The 27164-nt window shown below is 41.9% G+C and overlaps 1 protein-coding gene across 1 annotated transcript in view; it reads left to right on the forward strand.

Annotated features, from left to right (window-relative positions):
- The window catches only part of FBXL17 (F-box and leucine rich repeat protein 17), a 445268-nt gene that overhangs the window by 407401 nt on the left and 10703 nt on the right, over nt 1–27164 (forward strand). Inside the window, exon 8 of the mRNA XM_006081173.2 lies at nt 14340–14482. Coding sequence (XP_006081235.1) covers nt 14340–14482 — 143 coding nt within the window. The remainder of the gene's footprint in view (nt 1–14339; nt 14483–27164) is intronic.

The raw sequence follows: 27164 nt of genomic DNA on the forward strand, positions 1-27164 counted from the left end.
ACAAGGACTTTCTTTTACTCATTTTTATCCTCTGTTATTTTATATGCAGTAATCCTACATTAATTAGCCTACATTTCAAGAATTCTGTACATAATTTCTTACTCAATATCCGAGAAATTGGGGAAAAGGTCACTAAAGGAGAAACCACGTTGATGAGTCATCTCCATCATCTGCCACCTTGCTTCAGGATGGGGAACACTGCCAGGAATGAAGTGGGTGAAAGAGAGAGAGAAATAGAAAGTGCCAGAATTCAACACAAAAGTGACCCAAACAGTTTTCTTATAGCAACACATAGCATCTTGAACATATAAATCTCAGAGGACAAGTATGTCAAAGTAAAGGAAATAACAGATCATTTTAAATCTTTTTTAAATATGTTTTTATTGATTTCAGAAAGAGGAAGGGAGAGGAGGAGAGAGTTAGAAACATCATTATTGAGAATCATCTATCAGCTGCCTCCTGCACACTCCCTACTGGGGAGTGAGTTTACAACCTGGGCATGTGCCCTGGTGGGGAATCAAACTGTGCCCTGGTTTCATAGGTCAATGCTCAACCACTGGGCCATTTTAACTCTTTTTTTTTTTTTACTTCCCTTTATTGATTTAATTTCTACAATACACTGCACCATTTTTACACAATTAATAGAGTCATTGTTTGAAAATTTTTAAAAGATCTAAATAAAGTTATTTTAATTTGATTACTAAAGTAATGAGCACAGATACTGCAATAATATCTTTCAAAAATATTCATATTTTTTGCGGGTGTGACTCAGCTGGGCATTTTTGAGAATCTTTTTGGGGTTTTTATGTGATCATAGAGAACAACCAAGTTGTCATGTGCATAGTTTTCTGTTTCCGTTAAGATTCTTTGGTTGCAAGTAACAGAAATCATTAGAACCTACTTTAAGCGAAAACAAAATCAGGAACAAAAGCCAAGAAAGTATTGGAAGAAAATAGGATAATTCCCAGAATCAAAATAAAAACTAAATAAGGTAGGCCTTGGTAAAGACACGAATATGGGATCAAAGGGAGTTGGGACGAACGGGAGTCTCTTCAGTGAACCTCACCCCCAGGACGGATCATCTCCAGCTGTTTTTCTTCTGAAGTCATTCCAGGCAGATTTCACACATCTGCCGGGGAGAGTCAGGCTTGGGACACATGCCCACCTGCAGCCTGGAGAAGGAGGGGATCTTTGATGACAGCCCCCCATGTTAAGGAAAATTGAGGGTTTGTTACCAGAAAGTGGGAATGGGTACCGGGGGAGTAGAAACTACTGATGTCCCCTATCTTTGCCTCCCTTTAAACTTGCAGTAAAGTAAGCCTCTCTCCCACTTAGTATGCCCCTGGGGGAATTAGTTGATTTAGTTTCTTTATCAGATCTGCTCCTTCATTCCTTTCAAAGTAATTACAGGCTGCTTCTTCCCTGTCTCCCGACACTGATTATTAGCCAAAGCTAATTCATCAGCTAGATATAGGTGAAACACCTTTAGCTATCTTTTAGAAAAAGCTTAGTAAATTATTTGTCATTCTCCAAACCAAGAATTGTTCTCCCTATAAGTAAAAGTTTATTAGCTGCCGTGAGAGGTCTTTGGGTTCAGCCATTTTCTGTCCCAGCTATAATTAGAAAGCTAGACAAATTGTATTAACTCCCAGGGAAAAAATCCACACACATACTCTTTTTAATAAATCCAATTTACTCTATTTGCTTGGTGTTAACAACTGTTAATGTTATGTCCAAATTCCTCTCCTTCCTGTTGAAGAGAACTGTACCACTGCATCCAGTACATACAAATGGATAGTTAATTACACGGCACCGAGGGCTCTGTGATTCATCACAGCAATGTGGAAGCGACTGTTGCCAATTGTCAGCTTTTTCCAAACTACATAGTGTTATATGGTTTATGTCCTAATCAATAGCGGCAAAGCTCCAGAAAGAAATACTACCTAGATGTCAGGGGCTCATTAAACTGATCAGTGTGCAGCCCTTCGTCAGTGGTTTCCAAACCTGGCTGTGTATCAAAATCACTTGATGACATTTTTTTTTTAAGAGAAGGATAAGAAAAAGCCTCCTGGCATTCACCTCCAAAGACACTGAATTAGAATATTCTGGGTTGGGTCAGACAAAAATTCAGGATTTTTCAAGGCCTGGGGTTTATATTATTTTGGGGTCTCTCTTTAAGAAAAAATACAAAAGTATCTTTTACAGATTTTATGAAAATATATTACCATGTGAATACACTTGTAGGACCCAGACCCTTGTAAAGGTCCATATCAACGATGGATCCTGAAGCTTCATTAGCATCAGAATGAGTCTACCTGTGTGTTTGGGCCTAGGAATCGATGTGTTTGTATGCCAGCCTGTGTCCCAAACTGGGACCCTCCCTTCTCCCTCAAAAACAAAAAGAACATAGAAAGTTTAGTGTTCTGTAAACTTTAATCTAGTTTTCCAATAACTTTAAAATTTCAAGTTGAAATACTCTTACTTGCATGTTTTTTTCCTTTGCACGTTTTATGGTAAAAAGGAAGCAAAAATGATTGCCAGTGTCTAAACTAGTTGAGGCTCCGGACAACAGCCCCTGAGTTACAACTGCTGGTTACAGTGAGGGAGGAATGATAGCTCAACTTTCTGCGTCCAGTTTAGTTTGCAAATAGCTTTATGCTTTTTTTCACACGATTTGATATGATTTTAGCTACTGCATTTTGGCACCAGCAAATGTGTATGTTAGCCTTGGGGAGCATTGGGTTAAGAAACCCCACTGTAGGAAATGTCAAGTTCTTCACTTTACTCTGGTAAAAGTAACTGATCTGTCCATTAGCACCTTTTTAAAAACTTGTTTTTAATCCTTTGTAAAAGTAAAACATGCCTAGTGTTGAATTTTTTTAATGCAAAAACATATAAGGGAAAATATGTATTACCTATAATCTCCCAAAGATAACCTATAGTCATCACGGTGATTGACATACTGTAGCTACTCAATAAATATTTTTAGAATAAAAGAATGAGTGTGAACTCCAGTGAATACAAACAAGACCCTTTCTGAGCATTTTCTCCCTAAGTGCTGATAATTGTGACATCTAAGATGCACATATCTAAGTGAACATATATTGAATACTAGTAAGTAAAGGCTATATGCTAGACAATGACGTTACAAAGATGAATAAAAGTGGTCTTTGCCCCTCTCAGTGGAATTCACATCCAATGGAAGAAACTAATATATTCCTAGCAGTACAAGGACATCTAGACACACAAGGGCACAAGAGCAGCTATGTAAAATCCCATGTAGGAAATGTCTTTCAAAGCTAAGTGCTAAAAAAATGTTTCTTTTCTCTTGACATCCTTGTCTCTCCTCTTTCTCTCAAGCTACATCTAGTCTATCAGCAAATACTGTTGTTCCTATTTTTAAAAATCTACTCACACAATTCTGCTCCTTCTCTCCATCTCTGTGTGCAGCCCTGGACCAAGCCGCTGTCCCTTGCCCTCCGCAGAGCCGCAGTGGCCTGCGTTTTGTCTCCCTTCTTTGCTTCTTGCCCCTTCCACTCTGTCCTCCACCCAGAAGCCGAGATGTCCCTTGACAATTTAAGTTACATCACACTTATGACCCCCAAATCTCCAGTGGATCCCCATTTCATTTAGAGTGAAAGCCAGTGTCATTCAGTTGGCCTGTAAGATGATTTTGTCCACTCCCCTTTCTATTAATTCCCCAACCTCACATCCACGGATCATCACTCTGCTCCTTTGCTCATTCCAGAACAAGCCAGCAGCCGCCTGGCACGAGGCTTTCACCGCACAGAATGCCTTCCCCTCCTGGATGACTTGCCCCCCTGCTCCAGCAGATCTTTGTTCCAGTGTCACTGTCTCCATCAGGCCTTTCCTGTCCGCCCTCATTAAAATCGCAGCAGTCCACCCCTGGTCCCCGCTTTCCTTTTCTCCAAATCATTATCGCCATTTGAAAGACTATATATTCTAGTTACTTATCTGTACTCATAACCCAAACTCCATGAAGGCAGGGATCAGACCTTTTCACTCCCAGCTCCTAAAACGCTCCCTGGTCCATAGGTATTCATTAGTATTTGTTGAAAGAAAGTGGAGACAATATTCATTCTGCTGACATCTTCCGTGGTTTCTTTCCCTTTCAATATCGAGATACTTTTACGATGTGTACTGGGCAGTCTGGCAACCACATATGTTGTCCCCCACCTTGGTGTCTGCTTAAGGGGTGGTCGCTGACATTGCCTCCTGCTCTGTGCACGCTGGGTCGGTGCACGCGTGTGTCTGACCCCTGCTCGGAGCGTGCTCTGTCTGGATGGTGGTCAGGAAAGTCCAGTTCAGAAAGGTGGGCAAGGCAGGTGTATGACACTAACATGTGCTCCCATATCCACAAACCAACATAGGTAAGCCCATAATTCACTTCTCATAAAGTGAGAAAAATCTGGTGTCAGGTTTATACAGGCTGGAATGAAAAAGAATCATTGAACCAGGGACTTAAGGTTCTCAGCTCATGTTAGAGTGGTAAGGCTTTTTTTTTTCTTCCTCAAATTGAATTCTAAAATTTAATAAGGAGACTCTCAGGGGAACCTGAGGTTCCACTCCAAGGCGTGGTCACCACCACACACAGCACCTCTGAGACCAGAGCCGCCGCCCAGGTTCCTGCTGAAGGACGGTCAGTTCTGAACATGCCCCTGGTTCGCTACATTTTGGGAAGTCACATATTCAAGCATAGTTTCTACCTAGCCAATCAGATTTGTGTCTTTATGCAATTAAAATAAAAATAATTAGGAAGGGATAAAGAAGGGAAAATACTTATCCTTGCTCCTGATGCATTTAAAGACCTTTTAAAAAAAATCCTTCACTTGAACTCTTTATTTTTCCATCAACTTGTTTATTTCAGAGGAAGGAAAGCAGATGCAGCCTATACATAATGCCTAATTCCATTTCAGGACATATAGGGCAGGAGATCCGCTCCCGAAAGGCCCAGGGCCACTGCCGGCCTGTTCCCACTGCAAGGCAGTTCTTACCTGCTATTCTGAATGCAGTGAGCAGAGTTGTGTGAAGTGGATGCCCTTACATGTAGCATCTTGGAAATTCTAGCAAAAGGCAAAGTTTTCACTGTAATGTTATCCACCGTTGCTGGACAATTTTTGTATTATGCTTATTTTTCACTTGATTTTCAGAGGTTTAGAGTTCCTAAATAAAGCATACTCCACCGTCTTTGAAATTTCCACAAACAAACGAGCATTTTGGAAAGTTTTCTATAACCTTTTTTTCCTTGAATTTACTTTCTTGTTTTAAGAAACGTTAAGACTTTTCATGTCTCCAAAGGATAGACTACATTTATTTTACTGATACTTTCCTTCAAATGGCAAGAAAAATCATCTGCTGTCTAGAAAGCTATTCTTTGTTATATTCTAAAAACAGAAAAATTATCTATGTTCCTTTCCTCTTCGTCTACAGGCAATAAGCTAAGATTTAAAAACAATTCTTGACACCTTGAAAAGAGGCACAGCATCATTTGTCTTTAATGAAATGAAAGTTAAAACCCGCAAAGAGATGCCACTAGAATGCACACCCACTAGGATGGGTGTAATCAAAGAGACAGACATTACCAAGTATTGGCCTGGATTTGCAGACACTGAAATCTGTATATATAACTGGTGGGAATGTATAGCTGCTTTGAAAAACATGTTGGCGGTTTCTGATGAGGTTAAACTTTCATTTTTGCGACCCAGAAATCCCACTCCTAGGTATTTACCCAAGTGAAATGCGAACATATATCCACACACAGACATGTATGCTAATGTTCATAGCTGCTTTATACATAATGGCCAAAGAGTAGGGAGAGTCCAAATGCCAATCTGCAGTAGGATGGAATGTTATACAGCACTGAGAATGAACTGCCAGTACACATACCAGCGTCAATGAATCTCATGAACATAATGGGCAGCAAAAAATCAGACACAAGAGTGCTGTGTGTTTGACTCTTTATACAACAAGAATAACCATCTGTGTGTCAAGACAGTGGTTATCCTGTTAAGGGGATAGTAGTGACCAGAGCGGGGGATGACAGGGCTTTGCCAGAGCCGGTTATGCTCTGTTTCTGATCTGGAGACTATTCCACAGCTGTGTCAACTTTGTCAAAATTCATCAAGTAGCACCCTTGGGATCCGTGCAATTTTTTTGCATGTGTGTTATAGGTCCAAAAAAATTCATTGAAATTATATATATATAGTGACACTAATTTTCAGAGATCCAGGAGTCCTAGAAAATCATTCTTTGTATTTGCCGCTTTGAAGACTTTACAATCTAGTAGCAAGACAGGCCTGTTGATAGATAGTTCTAATATGAAACAAACTCTGATAAAGTCTGCATTAGAATGAAATAAAGAAAAATATTTACAAAAAGGGACAGCCTGGAAAAATATCATAGAGTGCAATCACTGTTGAGTTTACTACATAATAATTAATTGGAAAAATATACTGTATAAAAATGGAAGGGAGGGATGTAAGTTAGAAATAGAGGGATGAAACGGTATTGGTTTCTCTACAAGAGAGGCAGAGCTGCTTTACAGTGTCAGAACACATGAGCTATTTATATCCTTAAAATGCGTTCTTTTGTTTTTAGTTGACTGACTTTGCCCGAGTTGTAGGTTATTCTGTTCAGTGGTGCTCAGCCCCGGCTGCACATGGGGATCACAGGAGCTCTTGCAGCTGCTCCAGAGGTGGGACTCGGGCATCTGGACTTTTTCTAGGCGCCTGAGCTTCTCCTGACCTGCTAGGGCTGGGAGCCTCTGCCGTCGTCCCCGCGGGCTGGAGGGGGCCCTCACGGGGACCATCACACAACAACGAATGTCTCTGAAAGTGTCAGTTCTTTGTTTTTGGAGCTTCTGTGGTTTCCACAAAGAAGAGCACTTTTCATATTTGTCTCTTTGTATTCGTGCCAAGAAATTTCTTTGCAAGTGGCTTTTATCCAAGTATTACATGAAAGACGTTAATCCTACTGTTAAATTTTAACCCTAATTCTTTCAAGCACTAAGGCATTTCTTCTGATTTTATTCCAGGTACCTAGATCCATAGCAGAAGGTAGAACTGGAAAGGACAAAATGACCCATGCAGGTCACTCGTTAATGCACTCATATGACTAATCTTCCTATGAGAAAAAAAATTATTTTTATCCCAGCATTTATATATCAGATCTTTCAGTGTGAAAATAATACCTGCTTCCACTTACAACAGTGAAAGTCCTCTACTTAGTTCACTCACTATCTATTATTAGCTTCTCCATGTTTTAATCTCTTTGTTTTGAAATAATTTTAGAATTACAGCAAAGTTGCAAAAATAGTAGAGGTATAGTCAGCGACCTCTAAAGTTACAATTTATATAACCATAGTACAATTAGCAAAATAGGAAATTGACATTGAAACATTACGATTAACTGAGCTGCAAATCTTATTTGAATTTCACCAGTTTTTCCCTTAATTTTCTTGTCTGTTCCAGGATCCAATCCAGAATACTACTCTGTATTTTTTTAAATATATATTTTTTATTGATTTCAGAGAGGAAGGGAGAGAGAGAGAGAGAGAGAGAGAGAGAGAGAGAGAGAGACATCAATGATGAGAGAAAATCATTGATTGGCTGCCCCCTGTACGCCCCACACTAGGGATAGAGCCCGCAACCCGGGCATGTGCCCTGACTAGGAATTGAACCATGACCTCCTGGTTCATAGGTCGACGCTCAATCACTAAGTCACGCCAGCCGAGCCATACTACTCTAAATTTAGTTTTCTTGTCTCCTTAGACTCCTCAGTCTGTGACACTTCCTTATTCTTTTTTATATTCCACTAGAGGCCTGGTGCATGAAATTCATGCCCTGGGGTTGTGGAGGGGGCCTCAGCCTGGCCTGTGCCCTCTCGCAGTCCGGGACCCCTCGCTCCTTACCGCCCACCTGCTTGCTGCTCCCTAATGCTCAGCTCGCTGCTTCTTAGTGCTTCCCCTAAGGCTCCCGCCACTGCTGCTGCGCTCGCCAGCCCGGCTTCTGGCTGAGCAGCACTCGCCCTGTGAGAGCACACTGACCACCAGGGGGCAGCTCCTATGTTGAGCGTCTGCCCCCTGCTGGTCAGTTCATAGTGACCAGTCATTCCACTGTTTGGTCGATTTGCATATTAGGGTTTTATTATATAGATTACCTTGACCCTTTTGATGAGTACTGGTGAATTATTTTATAGACTGTTTCTCAGTTTGGTTTTGTGTGATGTTTTCTGATGAGTAAGTTGATATTGTTCATTTTGGCATATATGTGTTGTTACCGGTAATGCTAACCTTGATCATTTGGGGAAGGTGGAATCTGCTGGGTCTCTCTACTATGAAGTTATGATTTTTGAAAATTCTTAGATGTCTTTGGCATTCTGCCCATATTCTGTTTTTCCTCAAACTTTCACCAACAGATTTTAGCATCCACTGGTAGCTCTTGCCTGCAATAGTGATTACTGTGGTTTTCGCCTGATGTTTTTTGTATTTCTCTCATTCCGTACACATTTCATTGGAATTCTTCTGTGAGGAAGATCTGTCCCTGCTTGTCTATTTATTTATTTGATCATTTATATCAGTATGGACTTATTTATATCAGATGCATTTCCAATTTTTGAATTATAATCCAATGCTATCATTATTTGATGCTCAGATTGTTCCAGATGTGGCCATTGGCAGCTCTTTCTGATTGGATTCAGTGTCCTTTTGGCATGCCCTCATTCCTTTTAAGCATTTTTTTTGTTGTTGTGAACACAAGATGTTCCAACCTCATCTTGTATTTTCCCTGCCCCAGACCTGGAATCAACCATTTCTCTAAGAAGCCCTGATTCCTTTTATTGGAGAATGATGTTTTGAAAAAAAGATCTGGGTGCTAGTAGGTCATTGTTTCTGGGGTGTCATTGCTCTTGTCCCTCTCAGCAGAAAAAAAATAGGAATTATATGTATGTGTACTAAACCATGCATGCACATCCATGATATTTATTAGTTATTTCTATATGTGTCTATGTAACTGTGTATGTGTGTGTATATAAAAAATATGAATTCACTCTAATACCTCTGATTTCAGTTCAATACCACAGATTCATTGTAATCTTCTCCCCTTTTCTTATTTGTAACCTATTTCTCTAACAGTCCGAAGACTTGCACTCAGTTTCTACAATCCTAGATTACACATAAAGTTGTTTACTAAATTGCTAGCTCACACCTCTGTGGGAAACATATTTACTAACTAGAGAACAATATTTGCTGGCAGTTCTTTTTGGTTTTGCTCCTTATAATATTCAGTCAAAATCATGTTTTCCAAAGTGACTTAATTCCCATCCCCTTCAGTGTGGTTATATTATTCGGCAGGTTCATGCTGCTCACTGGTAATACAATTAGGATTTATTTGTTGCTGTTTTTATGCCACTTTGGGTTCCCCCACATTCTAGTTGGCCTTAATTTTTTTATGTGGGAGGTATAAAAGCATTACTATGGTTCAGAGATTCAAAGCTATAGCCAAAGAGATATTTCAAGAAGTGTCTGTCCCTCCTCACACTCCACCACCACATTTGTGCCCCCTTTCTTCCCTCTCTTTTCCCACCAATCCCCTATAATTAAATAGACTCTCCTAGTATGTTTTCTGGGTAATCTTTCCCATACTCATTTCTCACAAATGAGCAGATTCCTGTTTTTTACTATGTTCCCTTTTGTGTGGTGGTAGCACGCCATATAAGCCCTTTTGCACTTTCATTTCTTCATTGAATGATTTGGAAGTTCCCAGTGATCTACCCCATTTTTTTCAGCTTCTTGTGTTCAGTTATGAGGGTGTAGCATAGTGTATTTAACCGCTCTCTTACGTTTGAGCATTAAGGCTGTTTCTATAAGTTTGCAAGTACATATATATGTAATTTTGTATAATTAGAAGAATATTTTCAGGGTAGGTTCCTAGAAATGGAATTTATTAGTCAAAACTAAGTGCGTATGTGCCCGTGTTTTTCAGTCACTCTGTATGCCTATGGAAATGCCTGTTAGTGGGTTGATCTATTCTATATCCTTCCTTGATCATCATATGAGTTACTGAATTACAGCTTGTAATTTGTGTAACTTTTTAAAATTTAACTTTATTAGATGCACTTAGCACATAAAGAAAGTATATTAAAATTGCATGGGGATTAGGAATTAGTCTTGCATAATTTATCCCTTTTCAGGGCTCAATAAATATCATTGTAATGTGTCAACAGCCCCTAATGAAGGTAGTAATCATACATACATTTACAGCCCTGTCATCCCAGGTGCAGTCTACGGGTTTAATGAACACCAATGGAGAGTAGGCAGTTCAAGAACTATAGCAGTGACATAATGACCAAGTACTTATATAATGCTCTCATTTGCCTGGAGGTTTTTATTTTTCAAAACTCTTTCAAGTCTTTTCATTGTAAATCAACTGCACTACTGTAGAATGGTTTGGGGAAATATCACATAAATCATGACATTTATGTAGTGCAAAGTCCCTTACATGTATTATCTCATTTGACCCTCAAGCCAACACTGTGAAGTAGGCAGGACGTGGAGTCAACATCCCCATTTGTCCAGGTGAGGAAACTGAGGCTCAGAAATGTTAAATGTCATCCTGAGGTCAGACCTCTACTACATTGTGAGGCTACAAGTGAACTTGAAATCACACTACACGGTTCACAGCTAGCTCATGAGCAACAATGAAAAAACATCCAAAGGTAGCATATAGTCACAGAGAAGTAAATTACTCAGTATGCATTTTAGAATTTAAAGATTCCAAAAAAGAATCTTATAGTCACAGGCAAATACTTGGCTACCTATAAGCTGTAATGTTTCACTCCAGAATCGTGGTAAAGGGAAATACATCCTAAACACAAGTAGCCTGCTTCCCCCCGCCCCGCCCCCCACCCCCTACACCACTGGTGCTGCTGCTGTTGGTAGAATGAGCGTTAGCTTTGGAAAGAAACAAACTATCTCAGTTTGTACCCTCTCTCTGCCACTTATTTGGATTGGGGCCTTGGTGAGGTATTTAACATCAGATGTTTGTTGTGTGTGTGTGTGTGTGTTTAATTTCTAAAATTGGTATTGTTTTTGCAGGGCTATTAAAAATAACTTCATCAGAAACACTTTCCTCAGTACCTTCCCCACCACCACCACCCCCATCTAAATGTTATTCTTACAGTGATCAGCCCATTACCTTCAGAACACTTGCTACAGTTTAGAATTATACACACTTTGTGTTTGTCTCACATCTATTCCGCCTATTAGAATATAAACACGGCATCAAGGACTCTTCTTGTTTTTGCTGCCCTTTCTATCTCCTAGGCCTACCTCAGTGCTACTAATCATGAATAAATATTTCTGCAATAAGTCTTGCCAATTCCTTGCACTTTTTTTATTTCAGACACACAGGAAGACCTGCAGTCCCTGTTCTTTCACATCTCCCTGCCCCGACACATGCTTTTCCTCAGCCCCACACCCTTGCCCTCACTCCTTTGTTTTTCTGGAAAACCCTCACTCATCCCTCAAGACCTGGCTTAGCTCTTCCAGGAGGCCCCTATGATAGCGCTCCTCCCCTGAAGAGTGAGGGGCTCCCAGCCCCCCTTGGCATGCCTCTATAATTGACCTAAACATGTTCGAGTCACTGGTGTATTCAACTAGTATTTTTAAGAACCATCTCTGTACCAGGCACATGCTAGGTGCTGGACATACAGCAGTGAATAGGAGCTGTGGTTCTAATGGGGGAGGTGGGCCACAAAAAAGTAAATGAATAAACAAATAAGTAAATAAATAACATTTCCAATAGTAGTAATAAATGATAGGGTGATGGCTCTGAGAAGCTGACCTCTCAGTTGAGATCTGAAAAGTGAGAAGGAGGTAGGCATGGGAAGAGATGGGGGTGAGCATTGTATGGTGACTGTTCACTTGGTTGTTCCTCACTTCCACCCAAACCTCCCATCACCCACCCCCACGCAGCTGGCCTCTGAGCTCTGGGAATCGTTCTGTCCCCAGGACCCAGCATGGGACCCCTGTGTCGCACCACAGCTCCACATGCTGGTAGTGCAGTGAATTACCATGGCCCAGTGCCTGACCACTTGATTCCAACTTAGTAGGTTGGATGGGCACCCAGTGCTGAGAGCCAGCTCTGAGCTTATTATCCACTTCCCCATTTGCTATTTGGTTATACTGGGAAAGTTACTCCGTCTTTCTGTGACTCATTTTCTGATCTTTAATATGGAAATAACAATACGACTGCATAACATTGCTGTGAGGATAAAGTGAGATAATGCACCTAAAATTCTTAGCCCAGTGCCTAGTACATGGATAGTCTATAAATATTGGTGAGAAGGCTGTAGAGTGAGAGCTCATGGAGTGTTTGTTGAATAAATGACCAAGTTAAGCAACAATAAAATTCAATTCTTACTTCAGTAAATAGAACTATGACAAAACAAAAATCGAATACCCTGATGTATCTTCATTTGTCTTATTTACTGTTTATTTTAATACGGACAAAAAAAGAAAATACCAAACACCAGTGATTTTAGCACCTAGAACAAATTGCTATTGACTCTATTTGCTTAGGAATCAGCCTCTGAAAACTCCTGGACTATTTGGTTTCCCTTTTGCTAGCTACTGCAGGGCTTTCATGTTCTAGCCTCAAACCTCAGTAACAGTGCACAATCTACCGCCCCTGGGCCATCTTGCAACTTGTGCTTTGTGGTCTTTTGAAATCACAGTTTGAGCCCTTTGTATTGAAAGGAATTTTTTTTATGTATCTTCTACTTCGTTCATCATAGGGGATCCTCAGGACATCATAACCAATGAAAGTTACGACCATAACAGAGATAACAACAGTTTTCTTAGGTCAAGAACACCAATGGGATCGATCTGGGACATTGCTTCTACTACACAAAAATATCATTCAGACGATTCACCAAGCCTTTGGCAGATCACCCCCTTGCCCTGCCTTACCTCCTAGGAAAACTAACCGAAATAGCACCAAAATAGCACACACAAAGAAGAGAGCATCTGCAAATTAGTGGCATGAGGAACTTCCAGGAAAGAACTGTTCTCTTCCTTTATAGCATTTTCACTGGAAATCACTGGGATCATGACTATTGTTTTTGTAAGCTTTAAATATCTTTCTTTGATATTTAAAGGAATGGGCATGAGTTTTCCGGTTAAAAGAAAAATTACTGAGGTAATTAGCAAAGTGATTTTGCCAAGTATACTTTTCTCTGAGCTATAAGAGTTAACATTTATTCACATGAATAATTCACTCTGCTCTTATTAATCTAGTGAATCAATTCATCCTATCATAGAATGAGGAAATAATTAGCAAACAACTTCTTCCTTTTTAATATTTGTGGCATTGCTTTGGGGGTTTTCATTTACATACCAATGCACCATAAACATACTCAGGATGGAGGTACTGAAATCTGTTTTTCTGCTCACAAAGGTAGAGGCATGCATGTCTGTCCAATCAGAAGTCCGCAGCAAAGAGCCACATTCACTGATTGGTCGCTCTGATGGGGTGACTGGTTATGAGCAGTGATAAGGAGGGCACCTCAAAGATTATGGGGTGAGCATCTGCACGTTAGTACCAGGCTAAACAGTCAAGGAGACTAGAGATACTGTCATAGTTTTCAGATGACAGGTTTCATTTTATATGTTAATGGAAAGAATACTTCTGATATGAGGAAGAAATTCACCAGAACAAATGCATTCCCTTTACTGCACTCTAGCATGGCACCAATTAAATTCAACTGTGTGTATAATGTACTCTTAATTCCTAACAGTCCCAGGAAGGACTAATGTGAAAAATATCATATATTCTTACATTTTAAGATCATGAACAGATGGAAAAATTAATGCCAATCAGTAAAGAAATTCATATGCAGTGTTACACACCTCAAAATGGTGTTTATATGGATTTTTCTTTTTTTAAAAAAATAACATTATCTTGGGATAAGTTTAGTTACTAGTTGGGGTTTTCTGTAGCATTTTATGTGTAATTCATTTTAATTTATTCCTTCTGCAGATATGAATGTTTGCAAGTACAGGTAACCTTGCAACGAGTAAAACTGATAAAAGGTTCCAATGAAATGGAAATTATGGAATGATCATTCACTTTGTGAAAGGGTTTGTCATAGGGCAAGCTTTCCTAAAGCATTTTAAACTTAATTTTGTTTATAAACATGCATTTACACACAACATTTTAGGAACAAATTCAGTGAGGAAATGGGAGAAATGGTAATAAAGAGATAGATATCCCTTCCACTGCTAATGTTTATTCTGCCTTCTTCCTCGTCCCTTCTCGCAGCGCTGATAGCCATTGGGCGATACAGCATGACAATAGAGACGGTGGATGTCGGATGGTGTAAAGAAATTACAGACCAAGGAGCCACCCTGATTGCGCAGAGCAGCAAGTCTCTGAGATATTTGGGGCTGATGAGATGCGATAAAGTAAGAGTTACCTTTTAAGTTAATTTCGTACATATCAGTGTAGTTAATAGCTGGATATCATTATCTCTCTCTCTCTCTCTCTCTCTCTCTCTCTCTCTCTCTCTCTCCATCTACCTATGTAGGTATGTATGTATATAGGTATATATGTAGGTATATATGTATACATGCACATACATGCACTGTTAACATCTATGCATTGTAAGATGCCTGGCTTTCTAACCTAATCTGACATTATACTTGCATTTCTCTATTTAAAAATGAATTTTGTGCTTATGCAGAAAGAAAAAACAATCATACTCAGAGTCAACTTTGATTTTGGCCTTCTACCCTTAAAGGCCCATGGACAAAATGTGTAATGTTTGCATGGCACATTGCAACGTGCAGGGTCTAACAGTAAAATTCTGCTCTGGGTTCCACGTTTCCTGCAGCAGTACGGTGGAAAGAAAGTGCCAGATTGTTTTTTCCCGATTCGAAGTATGCAATTTCAGGGCCCAACATCTATGTATTCTGACTATCTGGGGGCAGGAATGGGCCGGTATGGGGATATTACGTGGGAATTTGCATCTTTACACACTTAAGCACACAATGAGAAACGGTCCCAGAGGTCCCACTGCAGGTCTGTGGAGCTGGCCCAGAGGCCTGAATGTGAGTTTGGGAAATTGGGCCATATTTAATACGGGGCCCTTTGAAGATGTTTTCCCTATAACGGATCTAAGGAATAGTTATTCATACTGTGAAGGCGAGAATATAGAGTCTCAGAAAGACCACACATGGCTCAAGGCCACTCATCCCAGATGGTACCCCAGGTCTCGGGAGTCAGTGTTCAGGCTTGTGGCACATCCTCGGGGCATCTCCAGGCACAGGGACTGTTTCCTTGGAAAAGAGTCACCTCAGAAACTTGCTCAGAAAACGCTGGCGTCTTAGAGCAATTTACACACGTGTGATACTTTTGCAAATGGTGGTTAGGGACGTATCTAGCAAAAGAGAGTGAAACTAAATATTATGTGCCTCTCAAAGGACATGCATTTTCTAAATGTAGCAAATTTGGGGCAAATAGAAGAATAGCCCAAATCCTTTGTGTGCTTTGTCATTTTTGTTAATTGACCCAGTTCTGTTCTCTAAATGCTTTAAAATCCCAACTTATACCGAGCCTTTGCCCATTGGTAATGTTTAAAGAGATTTTATTATATCGTCTCAGCCCAGCTTGGAAAGCTGACTGACTTTGTTACTAAGCAACAGCACGAAGACCCAAGGGTTACAAGTCTCCCTCAAATTTCACTACTAACTAAACCTAGCACTACTACAAACGCTGCCACTTTAAAATAAAATTCTTTTTTAAAAAAGTTAAAGGGAGGGCCCACAGTCGGCAGAGTATTCTAGAAATGTTGAGCAATGACAGCAGAGGTCCTCAATCTCAGCCAGAGGAATGCCTACATGAATACTACCTAAGCAAGGACACCAAAAATGTGTGCATTCAAAGTGGGTCGCTGTATCCACAACCATCTCAACATCACCATCGTTCTAGTCTTTGGATTTGTTGAGATCAGCTCCACCTTCAGTGATGGATGAACTGTAGAAATTTATGTCCTAAACAGAACAGAACCAGACTCCTAGATGCAGAGAACAGACTGATGGTTGCCAGAGGGGAGGGGGCTTGTGGGACTGGGTGAAAAAGGTGAAGGGATTGAGAAGTATAGATTGGTAGCTACAAAATAGTCATGGGGCTGGGAGTACAGCAGAGAAAATAGTCAGTAGTGTTGTAATAACTACTAGTATATATGGTGCCAGTTGGGTACTGGAGATATCAGAGGGGACACTTTGTGGAATATAGGATTGTCTGACCACGATGCTATACACCTGAAACTAATACAAAATGGTGTTGAATGTAAACTGTCATTGAAAATTTAAAATCAAAAACCAATTGAAAAATTTTTTTTAAAGAAATTTACATTATGATTACTATAGGAGCTTATTTCAGATATATTTGCTGACCAGCATTTTGCTAAATTTAAAAAATGGATCCTTTTCTACCCAAATACAAGTTAGTTCAAAGTGAGATGGGGTGACTGTTCTGTATGGTGGTACCCCTGAGGGTTTTGCCCATTTCCTGGGGCAGCCTTTGAATCCTTTCTCCAACTTGTGAGCTGCTCTGAGCGGCCCTGGCTCTAGCACCAGGTGTCCGACCATAGCCCGTGGCCAGCCAGGGGGTGCGGGGGCCCAGGCTTGCTGCCCAGTGCCCTCAGGCTTAAGGCAGCTCAGAGGCAAACATGAGAGGTTCTGTGAAGAGAGAAAAAGTTTCCAAACCACACACAAAGTGCAAGTGAAATCTGCACATAAACGCCTGGTTGATTTAGTTGAATGGAAATCTAGAGTAACCAGCTATTCAGCTTTCCAAATTGGTATCATGCTATCCATTACCTGCTTTCAAATTTTTATCAAGACTCAAAGAAAAATTTGAGTAGCAAAGAAAAGCAGTTTATAGTGGAGGGTATGGACTCTGGAGCCAGAGTTTAGGTGTAGATCTGGGCTGGACACTTGGTTGTGTCATCTTGAGCAGTTACTTAACATCTCGGTATCTCTGTTTCCTTGTTTGAAAAATGGGGATGGTAATAGTACCTTTCCTGTAGAAGTATTGTGAGCATTTCAATGAGTGCACTTATATCAAGCCCTTAGAATATTATGTTATATATAAAATGCTCAGTGTTATTGATTATTCTTATCATCAATGTCATTATATTAGCCTGTGGTTTAATATTTGAATTTCCAGAGGAGAAAAAAAAAGTGTATTGCCTGCTATCCTGTTTTGAAAGAGAATTAAAATGAAGGGAAAAAAAAAAAACTCAGATTACAGGAGATTTTGCCCTTTTACTTTTTTCCTCACTTAAATTTAAACTTCAGATTCTTTTCTATACAAAGATATCAATAATCACATTTCTATACACTTTACAAAGGAAAACTAATGCATCCATGGGACACGCTGTATTGGGGATCAACTTACTAACCCAGGCATAGGGATGAGGGAGGATTTGCAATGGGAGGGAAGGGTGAGTTGGGGAGCAGACAATTCAAATAGGTAAACAAAAAGAAAGTACTAAGAAAAATAATGGAGAAAAATAATAAAAACAGGAAAGACAGAGACATTATGATTAGGATATGGAGACAATAATTTACTACCTCAATGTGATCATCTGTGCCAACAAAGAATTAACTAAATTAATTTGGGCCTTTCTCTCTTCTCCCTGTACCTTAACCAAACCTGCTGACCACTAATAATTCATAAGTATGAGTTATCCTTCCCCTTCGTGGAGCCAAAGGAGTGAACAAGAGAACTCAATGGTCTGCACAATTACCCCCACTTCAGAAACGCTGTCCCTGGGGTCCCTGCACTGGGATGAGGGAGGATTTGTGGCATCTGTGTGTCCCAGGACGCATGCGCCGTGCTCCTGTGGTTCTGAGAAATATTGAAGGCTGGTTATATTTTCTTTCATGTGCAGTCAGTTTCATTTGGGGCCACTTATACTTAATCCGAAAGCTATACTTGACCAAACTTATGCTTTTTTCCTCACTTGAGTTTTTGAAAAATTGTAAGAATAACAAAATGCATTGTATTTGTTGCAGGAAGGTGTTTTTCCTCCCGTTTCTCTCATTAGGTAAACAAAGAACAGATGAGAAACATTAAACATATTGTTTGCAGACGAAAGCAACATGTACTTAGATTATCAGACAATGTCTAAGCAAAACAGCAGTAAAATTTGTTTGGCTGCAACAGTGGTGACAGAGGAGTCCTCCGGCCATTTGAGGAACGCTGCGTTCCCCGGGCACTTGTAAAATTAGGAAGTGCGTTAGGAAGCCCCGGTTTGAATAGCTTTTCTGATTGCTGGATGGATAAGCACGTTACAGGCATTACTTTGGGTTTTGAAGCTGAGGCCACTTAATCCCCTAAACTTTAATGCATTGTAAGAACCAAGAGAAGAAAACGCTGTGTGAGATGGCTTTGATGAATTGGGGTGAATTTATATTCTTAAAGACTGTTCAAAGGCTTACTTGACCTTGGGAATTAGAGTTGACCCGAAATCACCTATCAACTTAACACACATTTACTTGGCAATTTAGTAAAAACTACTTGTATAATCAACGGGACTCTAATAGGAGCAATATGTTTACTCTGCTTGCCTTAATTACAGACGGCGGCTTTGGTTCTAGAAATCATTTTCACAACTTCAGGGAATGCTAGATTCTATATAGATCTGTTTCTCCTAATAATGTATTTTCCTCATTTCTCGCAAGGCAGTTTGGATGGAGAACAAAACTGGAAAAGACAAAAAAAAATTCATGGAAAAGCTGTAGGGCAAATGGAAATGCAGTGTTCAAGGTTAATGAAAAATGTTTTGGGTAACAAGGTTGATGAAAAGGGAGGGAGCCCAGTGGCATAGCATTGGCTGAGAAACCAGCCTGGCTGGTTGGGGAAACCTCGGTGATAAAATGTCGCGGTGGAAACCTCTGCCGTGCGTGTTAATACAGAAGTTTGGAGACAGAGAGCCTGAATTATGAGCAGCGAATAACATCATAAATGTAGCAATTCTCGTATGCCAAAGCCTTGTGAAAAGCAGTTGGATGGAGAAATGCTGGAGCTTTTAAAAGCTCCCTTTCACTTACTTTTTTTTTTAACTTCATGCAGAACTAATTTTATACACTGTTCATTTGATTTGAAAATGCCAGCGTCTGGGGTATCATTAAAGAGCGTTATTGAGGGAGCCACTCTTGGCAAAGCATTTTGCTTAAAATGCTTATTAGTTCCTCTGTCCCTGCAGAGTTGTAGACAGGATGGAGAAAGTGCACCTCCATCTACTAACTCCATCCCTCTGCCTCCGTCTGCAGCAGGTAGCTGCCCTTCTGTTGGACGGCTACTTCTTCTGGGCCCATTAAGGCGCCAGGAGGGCTGTGGAGGCCACGTTACTTAAGGAAGAGACATAAATAGATTTTGAAAGGTCCACCCCAATGTCCTATGACCAAAGCCTCTCGGAATTTCTTTGATTTCTAGTTGACATAAATTAGAATTACACAGGCGTGAAGAGTCCACCCAGAAAAGATCAGAGAGGCTGCCGGGGGAGGAGAGGGCTTCTCTGTGATCCTATTGATTTTTCCAGCTGCCTTCAGGCCAGGGGCCGCTGCAGAGGCGACTGTTATTGATCCACACCATGGAAATAATGAAATTAATTCATTTCTCATCAAACTGCCATGGCCAAGACCCTTTCCCTTCACCTGCCCTAATTCCCGAAGTACTTAGTTGGGGAGTGAAATAGATGATTTTTTTAAAATAAGAAATTCTTTCTTGAGGTCATATGGAATCTTTGTTTTCACACAAGTTCCTCATTTAAATGGTAGAGATATTTTTCTTAAGTCAACGAGAAGCCAGTATAGAAAACAAGTAACAAACCAGTCAGCCCTGTAGAGCCAGGAATCTGCTGTACAACCTTCAACTACCCAGGGCCAAGTCGTGTGTGCCCAATTTAATATCAAAATATTCAGGGCAGAATTGACCACTGCATTTTCCAGGAAGTAATCATGGTGAGAGAAAGCCTCAACAACCTAAATATTTCTGTGGAGAAAATGGAGTTTTTATCAGCTTATTTAGGAATCATAAGCAGGAAAGCCCTGTGGGGAAAATAATGTAGGGCTCTGTAACTAATACACAGAACTAACTGGAAAAATCAGTTTCAGGGAAAATAATTTGCAGGGCACTGTGTCCAGGACTGTTTTGGTAGCAATTCAGCCATGAAACAAAGTGTATACCTGCAGGGGCTCGCCCCTCCCCTGCAACGTGCACACAGCTGTTTCTAGATTGCCCGTAGCCAAATTTTAAGACTGAAAATGCATGCCTTATCAAAGAAAATAAAGTGTAAAAAAAACACACCAAGGAAAAACACAAAAAACCAAAAACATTCTCTCCTAACAAGGCAGGAGTGGTCTGACCATACAGATCCAGTAGCCCCAGGTCCTGAGCAACATACCGTTACATGAACAACCCGCAGTGCCATGTGCTCCACAGAAAGGGGAGAGGAAAGATGGTGAGAGAGTGTGGCTGGGCTCTCAAATCTGAACCTAAGTCTTTCACTTGAAGTATCAGCATCTTGTTTCTTTTGCTGATAAAACAGTTTCTCTGGGTGATTTTTCACACAGGAGCACTTTAAAACAGATTTTTACAACCCTCTCCTGATTATTCCTGGTAATTGAAACAGGGAAAAGCTCATCAGCTGAGATATAGAGGTTACCACTCAACCTCATTTTAGCCAAGTGTTCCCACCTCTTCTTCCAACCCTGTTCACCTGAACTGTTGTGAAGTGGTAACCGAAAGGCCTTTCCTGCCTTTAGATACTAAACCAAGAAAATGCTGGCCTGGAGCTTTTTTGACACGTTTATTTGGTGAACATTAGTGTTTTCAAATTCTACTTCCATTGCTTTACTGTCTGTGGGACTTTGGACAACTTCCTCACTGAAAGCCTCAGTTTCACCATCTGAAAAATGGGGTAATATAATGTATCTTATGGGTTTAAATGAGATATTGCAACAAAGCACTTAACCCAAAGATATGCACACTGAAAATACTCAATAAATGTGGCTGCTATTAGCTATTATTATTTTCATTATTATTTACTCATGTAGTACGCATACCTGCTCCGAATCATGTATCGGATATTTAACCATGATATGAACCACCTGGCTCATAATATCCTAGCTATGAATGTATATCATATATGCTAAGATCTTACCAAAAAAACAAACAAAAAAAAAACTAGGCCCCTGAGACTCAGACAACAATTCTAAAAAACCATAGAATCTATTTTTTAAAATAGTTAAGACCAATCAATTCACAGTCAAACTTATAGAGGAAGAAAAAACCTAGAGACCAGCAGATGAACAGAAAGAGTAAAGATTCGCCAAGTATGACAGCCAGTCGGTGTCTAGGCTGGGACTTGTTTGGTTTGTTTCTTCAGAAAAATCAACATCTCCTTGAGAACCTTTTAAGGAAGTGTGCTGCAAATAGCTGTTTTTTTGTTTGTTTGTTTGTTTTGCTTCGGTTATGGGATGGATGTAGAGTGAAATTGTGTGTGTGTGTGTGTGTGTGTGTGTGTGTTAGAGGAGGAAGGAAAGGGCCTTCTGTTCCCCAAATGCTGTAGGGTGGATAGACTGTTTGGTTGGCGTTTGCCTGAAGGAACCCTGGAGCATCATTGCTTTGCAGTAAATAATCTCCTTGGAACTTTGATTCGACGTAAGTAATTATACAAAAGAATGAGGTTGCAGGATCATATTATTTTTCTAATTTAGAAATAGGAAAGGTAACAGCAATATCTCAACAGAGCTCAGATCGAATCCCAGAACTCGTAAGCACCTGACTTTGCAAAGTGAGAACAAGGATGGCCCGCAGGGGCTCAGGAGACTGGGGGCTGCTGCCCGCTGGGAAGGAACGGCCATGCTCGAGAGGCCCGCCATACAGCAGCAGGTTTTCAGGGCTGGCCATGCTGTGTCTCATGCAAATTTTGTTTGGCAAGTAGTTTTTCAAAGAGAAAATCTAAACTTCCCCCCTGCCAATTTTGATTAAATATTTTATTCATTTATTCAAGAAATAGCTATTGAGCTGCTTACTATGTTCCAGTCACTCTGATAGGTGACAGGTCAGAAAAAATCAGCGAACAAGATCGAGTTCCTACCCCATGGAGCCTGCAGCCTCCTGGGGGAGACAAGCAAATGGGCAGCCACAGAGCTGTCAGACTGCAAATTAATTTTCAAAACCGGCACCCAGACTTACCTTTCTTCTGCACGAAGAACCACTTACATAGCACACCTGCCTCCGCGGTCCTCTGGAGCCCTGCTTTCTGGCCACTCCCGGGAAGTTCCTGAGGACTGGCTATGAACAGTTGTCCGTCCTTTTTCACCACTCCTCACCACCTATTTCCATCCCCACCGTGCCCCGTTTCTGTTCTTTTCAAGGTCACCGGTGACTTTCATGTCACCAAATCCAGCAGCCACTTCTCTGTCCACAACCTGCTCCATCTCTTAGCAGCTGCCCACATGCTAACCTTTGTGAGAATGCTTTCCTCTCGTCGTCCCTGTCACCATGCTCCTGGCCTTTCTCTCTCCAGATCCCGTACCTCCATGGCCTCATCTGTGAAGTGGAAGTCAAAATAGCACCCATCTCATAGGCTATTGAGAGGATTAATTGAGTTTATATGGGCAAAGTTTCTTACATGAAGTAAGCGATTAACTAGTAGCTCTTATTTGTTGTGGTGGTTAATTCTTACTTTTTTCATCCCCACCACTCTCCTCCTCATTAGAATGTAAGGTCCCTGAGTGTCTCCTGTGCTGTATTGTCAGGCCCTCCCATAGTGGCTGGTATGTTGTAGTTGCTAAACAGATATGTATTGGATGATGGATGGAAGGATAGATGGATGGGCAGATGGATGGATGGATGGATGGATGGATGGATGGATGGATGGATGGACAGATGATGGATTGGATTGTGTTTCCCATCTGCATTCTGTGTAACACCGTGCTTCTGAGGCGGTTTCTCAGGCTAAGAGGACAGGGTGCCTGGGCTTTGCAGCCATCAACCAGAGAGCCCCACTGTTACTGCTTTATTTATTTACATTATTTATATGGTTTGTTTATCTACTTAGTTATTATGTGGTTTATAGAAGTTGTTCAGCTAAAAGCAAGTTTGATAACCTTTAGATCCCACTGCTTCTTAATAATTTGATTGATTATAAAAAATATCGAGGCAGAGGGGAATAAATGAATAAGAAAGACAACCCCTGGGTCATAAGACCAGTTTCCTGTAGCTGGGAATTCTGAGTGTAGCCGAATGCTCCCTGGGTTCAGGACAGTCACAGAGTTCAGGCAGCTGGTGTGCCATGGGACTCAGCATCCTTCAGCGGCCAACCCTGAAATGCTCTGATTGATGTAGTCTCTCTTCTGAAAACCAAAAATAGCACTTGTTTTGTAGGGTTTTTAACAATATATTTTTGTTGATCAGAAAGAATGGAGAGGGATAGAAATATCAATGAAGAGAGAGAATCATTGATCCGCTGTTTCTTGCACGTCCTCCACTGGGGATTGAGCCCACAACCCAGGCATGTGCTCTGACTGGGAATCGACCTATGTCCTCCTAGTTCATAGGTTGATGCTCAACCACTAGAGCCATGCCGGCCGGGCTGTTGTAGGGGTTTTTTAATCTACAGATTTACAGATTACTTTTATGCAGAATAAATTTTTGCTGATAATAAATGCATTTTAGGAAACAGGTCAAATTCATAAATTCTACCTGATGGAAACTGCAATTTTGGAAATAAATTGTTGTCATCAGGTGTCCACTGGTGATGACCACTCCATAAGCTTTGTGTAAGAAAACAAAAGCTGAAAACAAGAAAGCCATTAAGCACGAGAGAAAACACATTTTTTAGTTCTGAGAGTTTTCACCCTCAATTGTATTTTCCAGCTTAATTTTGCCAGTGTAATTTAGAAACACCCAGATGTGTTCCATAAATACCTTGCACTTACCACTCAGCGACTACATTAATTATCTTATTAGGGCACAGGTTTCCTCAAAGACTTGATCTTTTGCTGAACCATTTAGAGCGCTGCAGATGAGTGCCCAAGTGGCTTCCTCCATCCCTGTCCCGCACATGTCTGTCATGGCGTTCATCTGCACTGCACATGCAAATCTATTTTTAAAATGTATAGACTTGCACGGTGGGTCAACTCCATGCCTATGGGCTTGTGGCCTCAGAGTGGCCTACGCAGGGCTGGTGCCTAGAACTTAAACTTGGCTTGAAACATCTTTTTTGGTGGAGGATCGCTGGGTAAAACAGGGAATGAAAATGTCACTAATTTTTCTCTCTGACAGTGTGGTTGTGGGACTCCTGTCACACTAATCTCTAATTAGAGGCTTCAGGTTGGCGAGCCCCGAGCCCCGATTCTCCCTTAACACTGCAGGCGTTTCTGTGATCCCCATCCTCGGGGTTCTCCGCCGCTTTCTCACTGTGCTAATTCAAGTGAAGAGAAGCAATGCTCGTCCTCACAGGCAGCCCACATTTCATGAAAAAGAGACAGCACGAAGCCAGGCCTGTTGTGATATTGACAGAGCATAGCACTCCCAATCATTGCAGATTCTGAAATGGAATGACTGCATTTGACAAAATTGACTGAATTCATGAGCCTGCCGCCCTGCCAGGTTCATTGCCTTCTCAGTATCTGTCTCTTTCTATGCTTTGGGGTTTTTAGATGAGATTTTTGCCACACAAGAGTCAGAGTTCTTACATCTATATTTAAAAATGCATTCTTAGAGGCCTCAGGCTATGGATGTGAGGTTTCTGTGTGAAGCATGGTGCATTATGGGTAGCCTGCAGTCAGCTGACTCTCGTGGCTAGCAAGTGGCTTTTAGGCTCCAATAAGATAATCCAGTTTTGTTTTTAAATGTATAATAAATACTGAGTCCTCTCCCACCTCATGAGTGGCCCCTTGAAGAAGCACAAAGTCCATGTGAACACTGGGTTTGGGGCACTTTCCCCTCCCTTAGCTGTTGGGAAGGCCAGGGGCTGCCTCCTCTGGCCACCCCTCACTAGAAATCTAAGGCAATGCTGAAGGAGAAGAAACCAGTCTGGTGTTACCATAGTCAAAAGTATACTTCTGTTTCAGGCAGGGATGAGTATTTGGGGGAAAAGAGAGGTGGGCTAATGAGCTGTGGGAGCAACTTTCTTTCTCCAGAACTCCTGACTCAGAGTTTAATGCGGGGGGCAGCCTGGGAGAAGGTACGTGCTCCTTACCTTTCAGTAATCTTAGTTCAGGGCTTGCCTTCAAACCCCCAAGTGCAGAAGTCATCTGCACCCTATAGGGGCTCCTCAGTCGGAAGCTTTAGTCCAGCAGATCTCAACCCGCGCTGCCCTTGGGCATCTCCTGGGAGCTGTAAAGAATACTGATGCCTGGGCCCTACTCCTCCAAGGTTCGGATACAGGTCGCCTGGCGTATGGCCTGGGCAGGGGAGGTTTAAAAGACCCCCGTGAGTAGTTGGGCTGAGAACCACGGTATTCTTGGTTGTAATCTTGGTTGCAGTCATAGTTTAAGTCATCCCACATCAACAAACATGTCAGACATTTGTTGCAGCCGAGTCAGGGTGCGGCTCATGGAGAAGGCCTGGGTGTGGCTGAGGAAGGAAGAGCGAAGGAAGGGACCTCGAAGTTGCCTGCAGAGTAGGGAGCGGGAGCAGCCAGGCTGCTCTCACACCAGAGTCATTTCCACGGCCCCCACAAGGCTGGGCAGACCCATCCCCCTCACTGTGGGTGCTGCCTGCAGCCTGTCTATGTAGCTCCAGCTTTATCCGCCTCGCTGCTCTCGAGAAAGAGAGATAAGCTGGGGGCCTGTGAAAGTGGTGCTGGATGCCTGGCGTCCCAGGCCTCCCTGCTCTAACTGTAGAGAAACATCACCAGGATGTGGCATGTCACCTGAAAGGGGACGTGAGAGGTCCTGCCACAAAGGGAGGGAAATAGGATTATAAAAACCTCCCAGGGCCTGCAGTGTGCATGCTGTCGGCTGAGCAGGGTCCTGGGAAAATCAATGTATTGTCCTCTCTTTTATTTTTTTCTTAGTGTCCTATTTAAAATATTTTAAACTGCACTTAGATGACTCATCTCATTCACATACAAATTTGAGCTATTGCTAAAAGTTCCATTACCCCTATTTTACTCATTTCCGTGTGTGCCCATCCTGGGGCCAGTGGAGTCTCATTTGAATGTGCGTTGTCCAGGATGACCTCCAGGGCACCTGACGAATGCCAGGGTCCATAATAGCCAGAGAGCCAGCACCTCGGAGAGAGACGGACTCCGGAGGTGTCTGCCAGCGAGACAGCACTCTGCCTCTGGGCCCCCCGGAGTCAGCCTCTGGGGCTGTTAGCAGTGAGTGGCATTGCCCAGGGAGTCTGTGGAGAATGACAGACCAGCGTGAGGGCAAGAGCCCTGAATCGGGAGGCAGGCGCCGAGTGTGCTATTTGCGACACCTTCACAGACGTACTATGGGCCCCTTACGTTTCCTGCTGAGACAGGGGGATCCATTTTCTTAGCTACCCTCCCCCCTCAGAGAAGTGCCATTTGAAACAAGAATGTACCTCACCTCCGTTATACTCTAAGTTGCTATGTGTGCTGGAGAAACTGACCACAGAGCTCACAAAGCAAGGGGGAGATCCATTGTTTTATTCTAGCTTAGAGTGGGTTTCCCTCTTCTCTGACAAATACGTGTACATGCAGTGCATGTCGTCCATGGGCTGGTGCCTCTTTGTCCTTCACAAGTCACTTAAAGGTCGCTTCCTTTGCAAAGCCCTTCCCAGCCCTCTGGGGAGGATCAGGTGCCATTCAGCTCCCCATCCACAGCGGCCTGCGCTCCCCCTAGAAGGCCCTCCTTGGGGTTTGCTGCTGCTGGCTTCCTTGTTCTTCCCTCTCGCTGAGCGTGGGCCCTGTCTTTCCTGCTGGCTTCTGCCTGAGGGACACAGGACATCGTTCCCCTGGGTGGGAGAGAGGAAGGGAAGTTGCCGTTTGGGGCAGGGGACAGTTGGCACTGCCCAGAGGCCCCTGCAGCTTCGTCATGTTTCCTTCACGGCCCAGCGTCTCCCACGACCACAGCACCATGACGATGCCTC

Source organism: Myotis lucifugus, unplaced genomic scaffold (assembly GCF_000147115.1).
Source record: "Myotis lucifugus unplaced genomic scaffold, Myoluc2.0 scaffold_0, whole genome shotgun sequence".
In the NCBI taxonomy this organism is placed as follows: Eukaryota; Metazoa; Chordata; class Mammalia; order Chiroptera; family Vespertilionidae; genus Myotis; species Myotis lucifugus.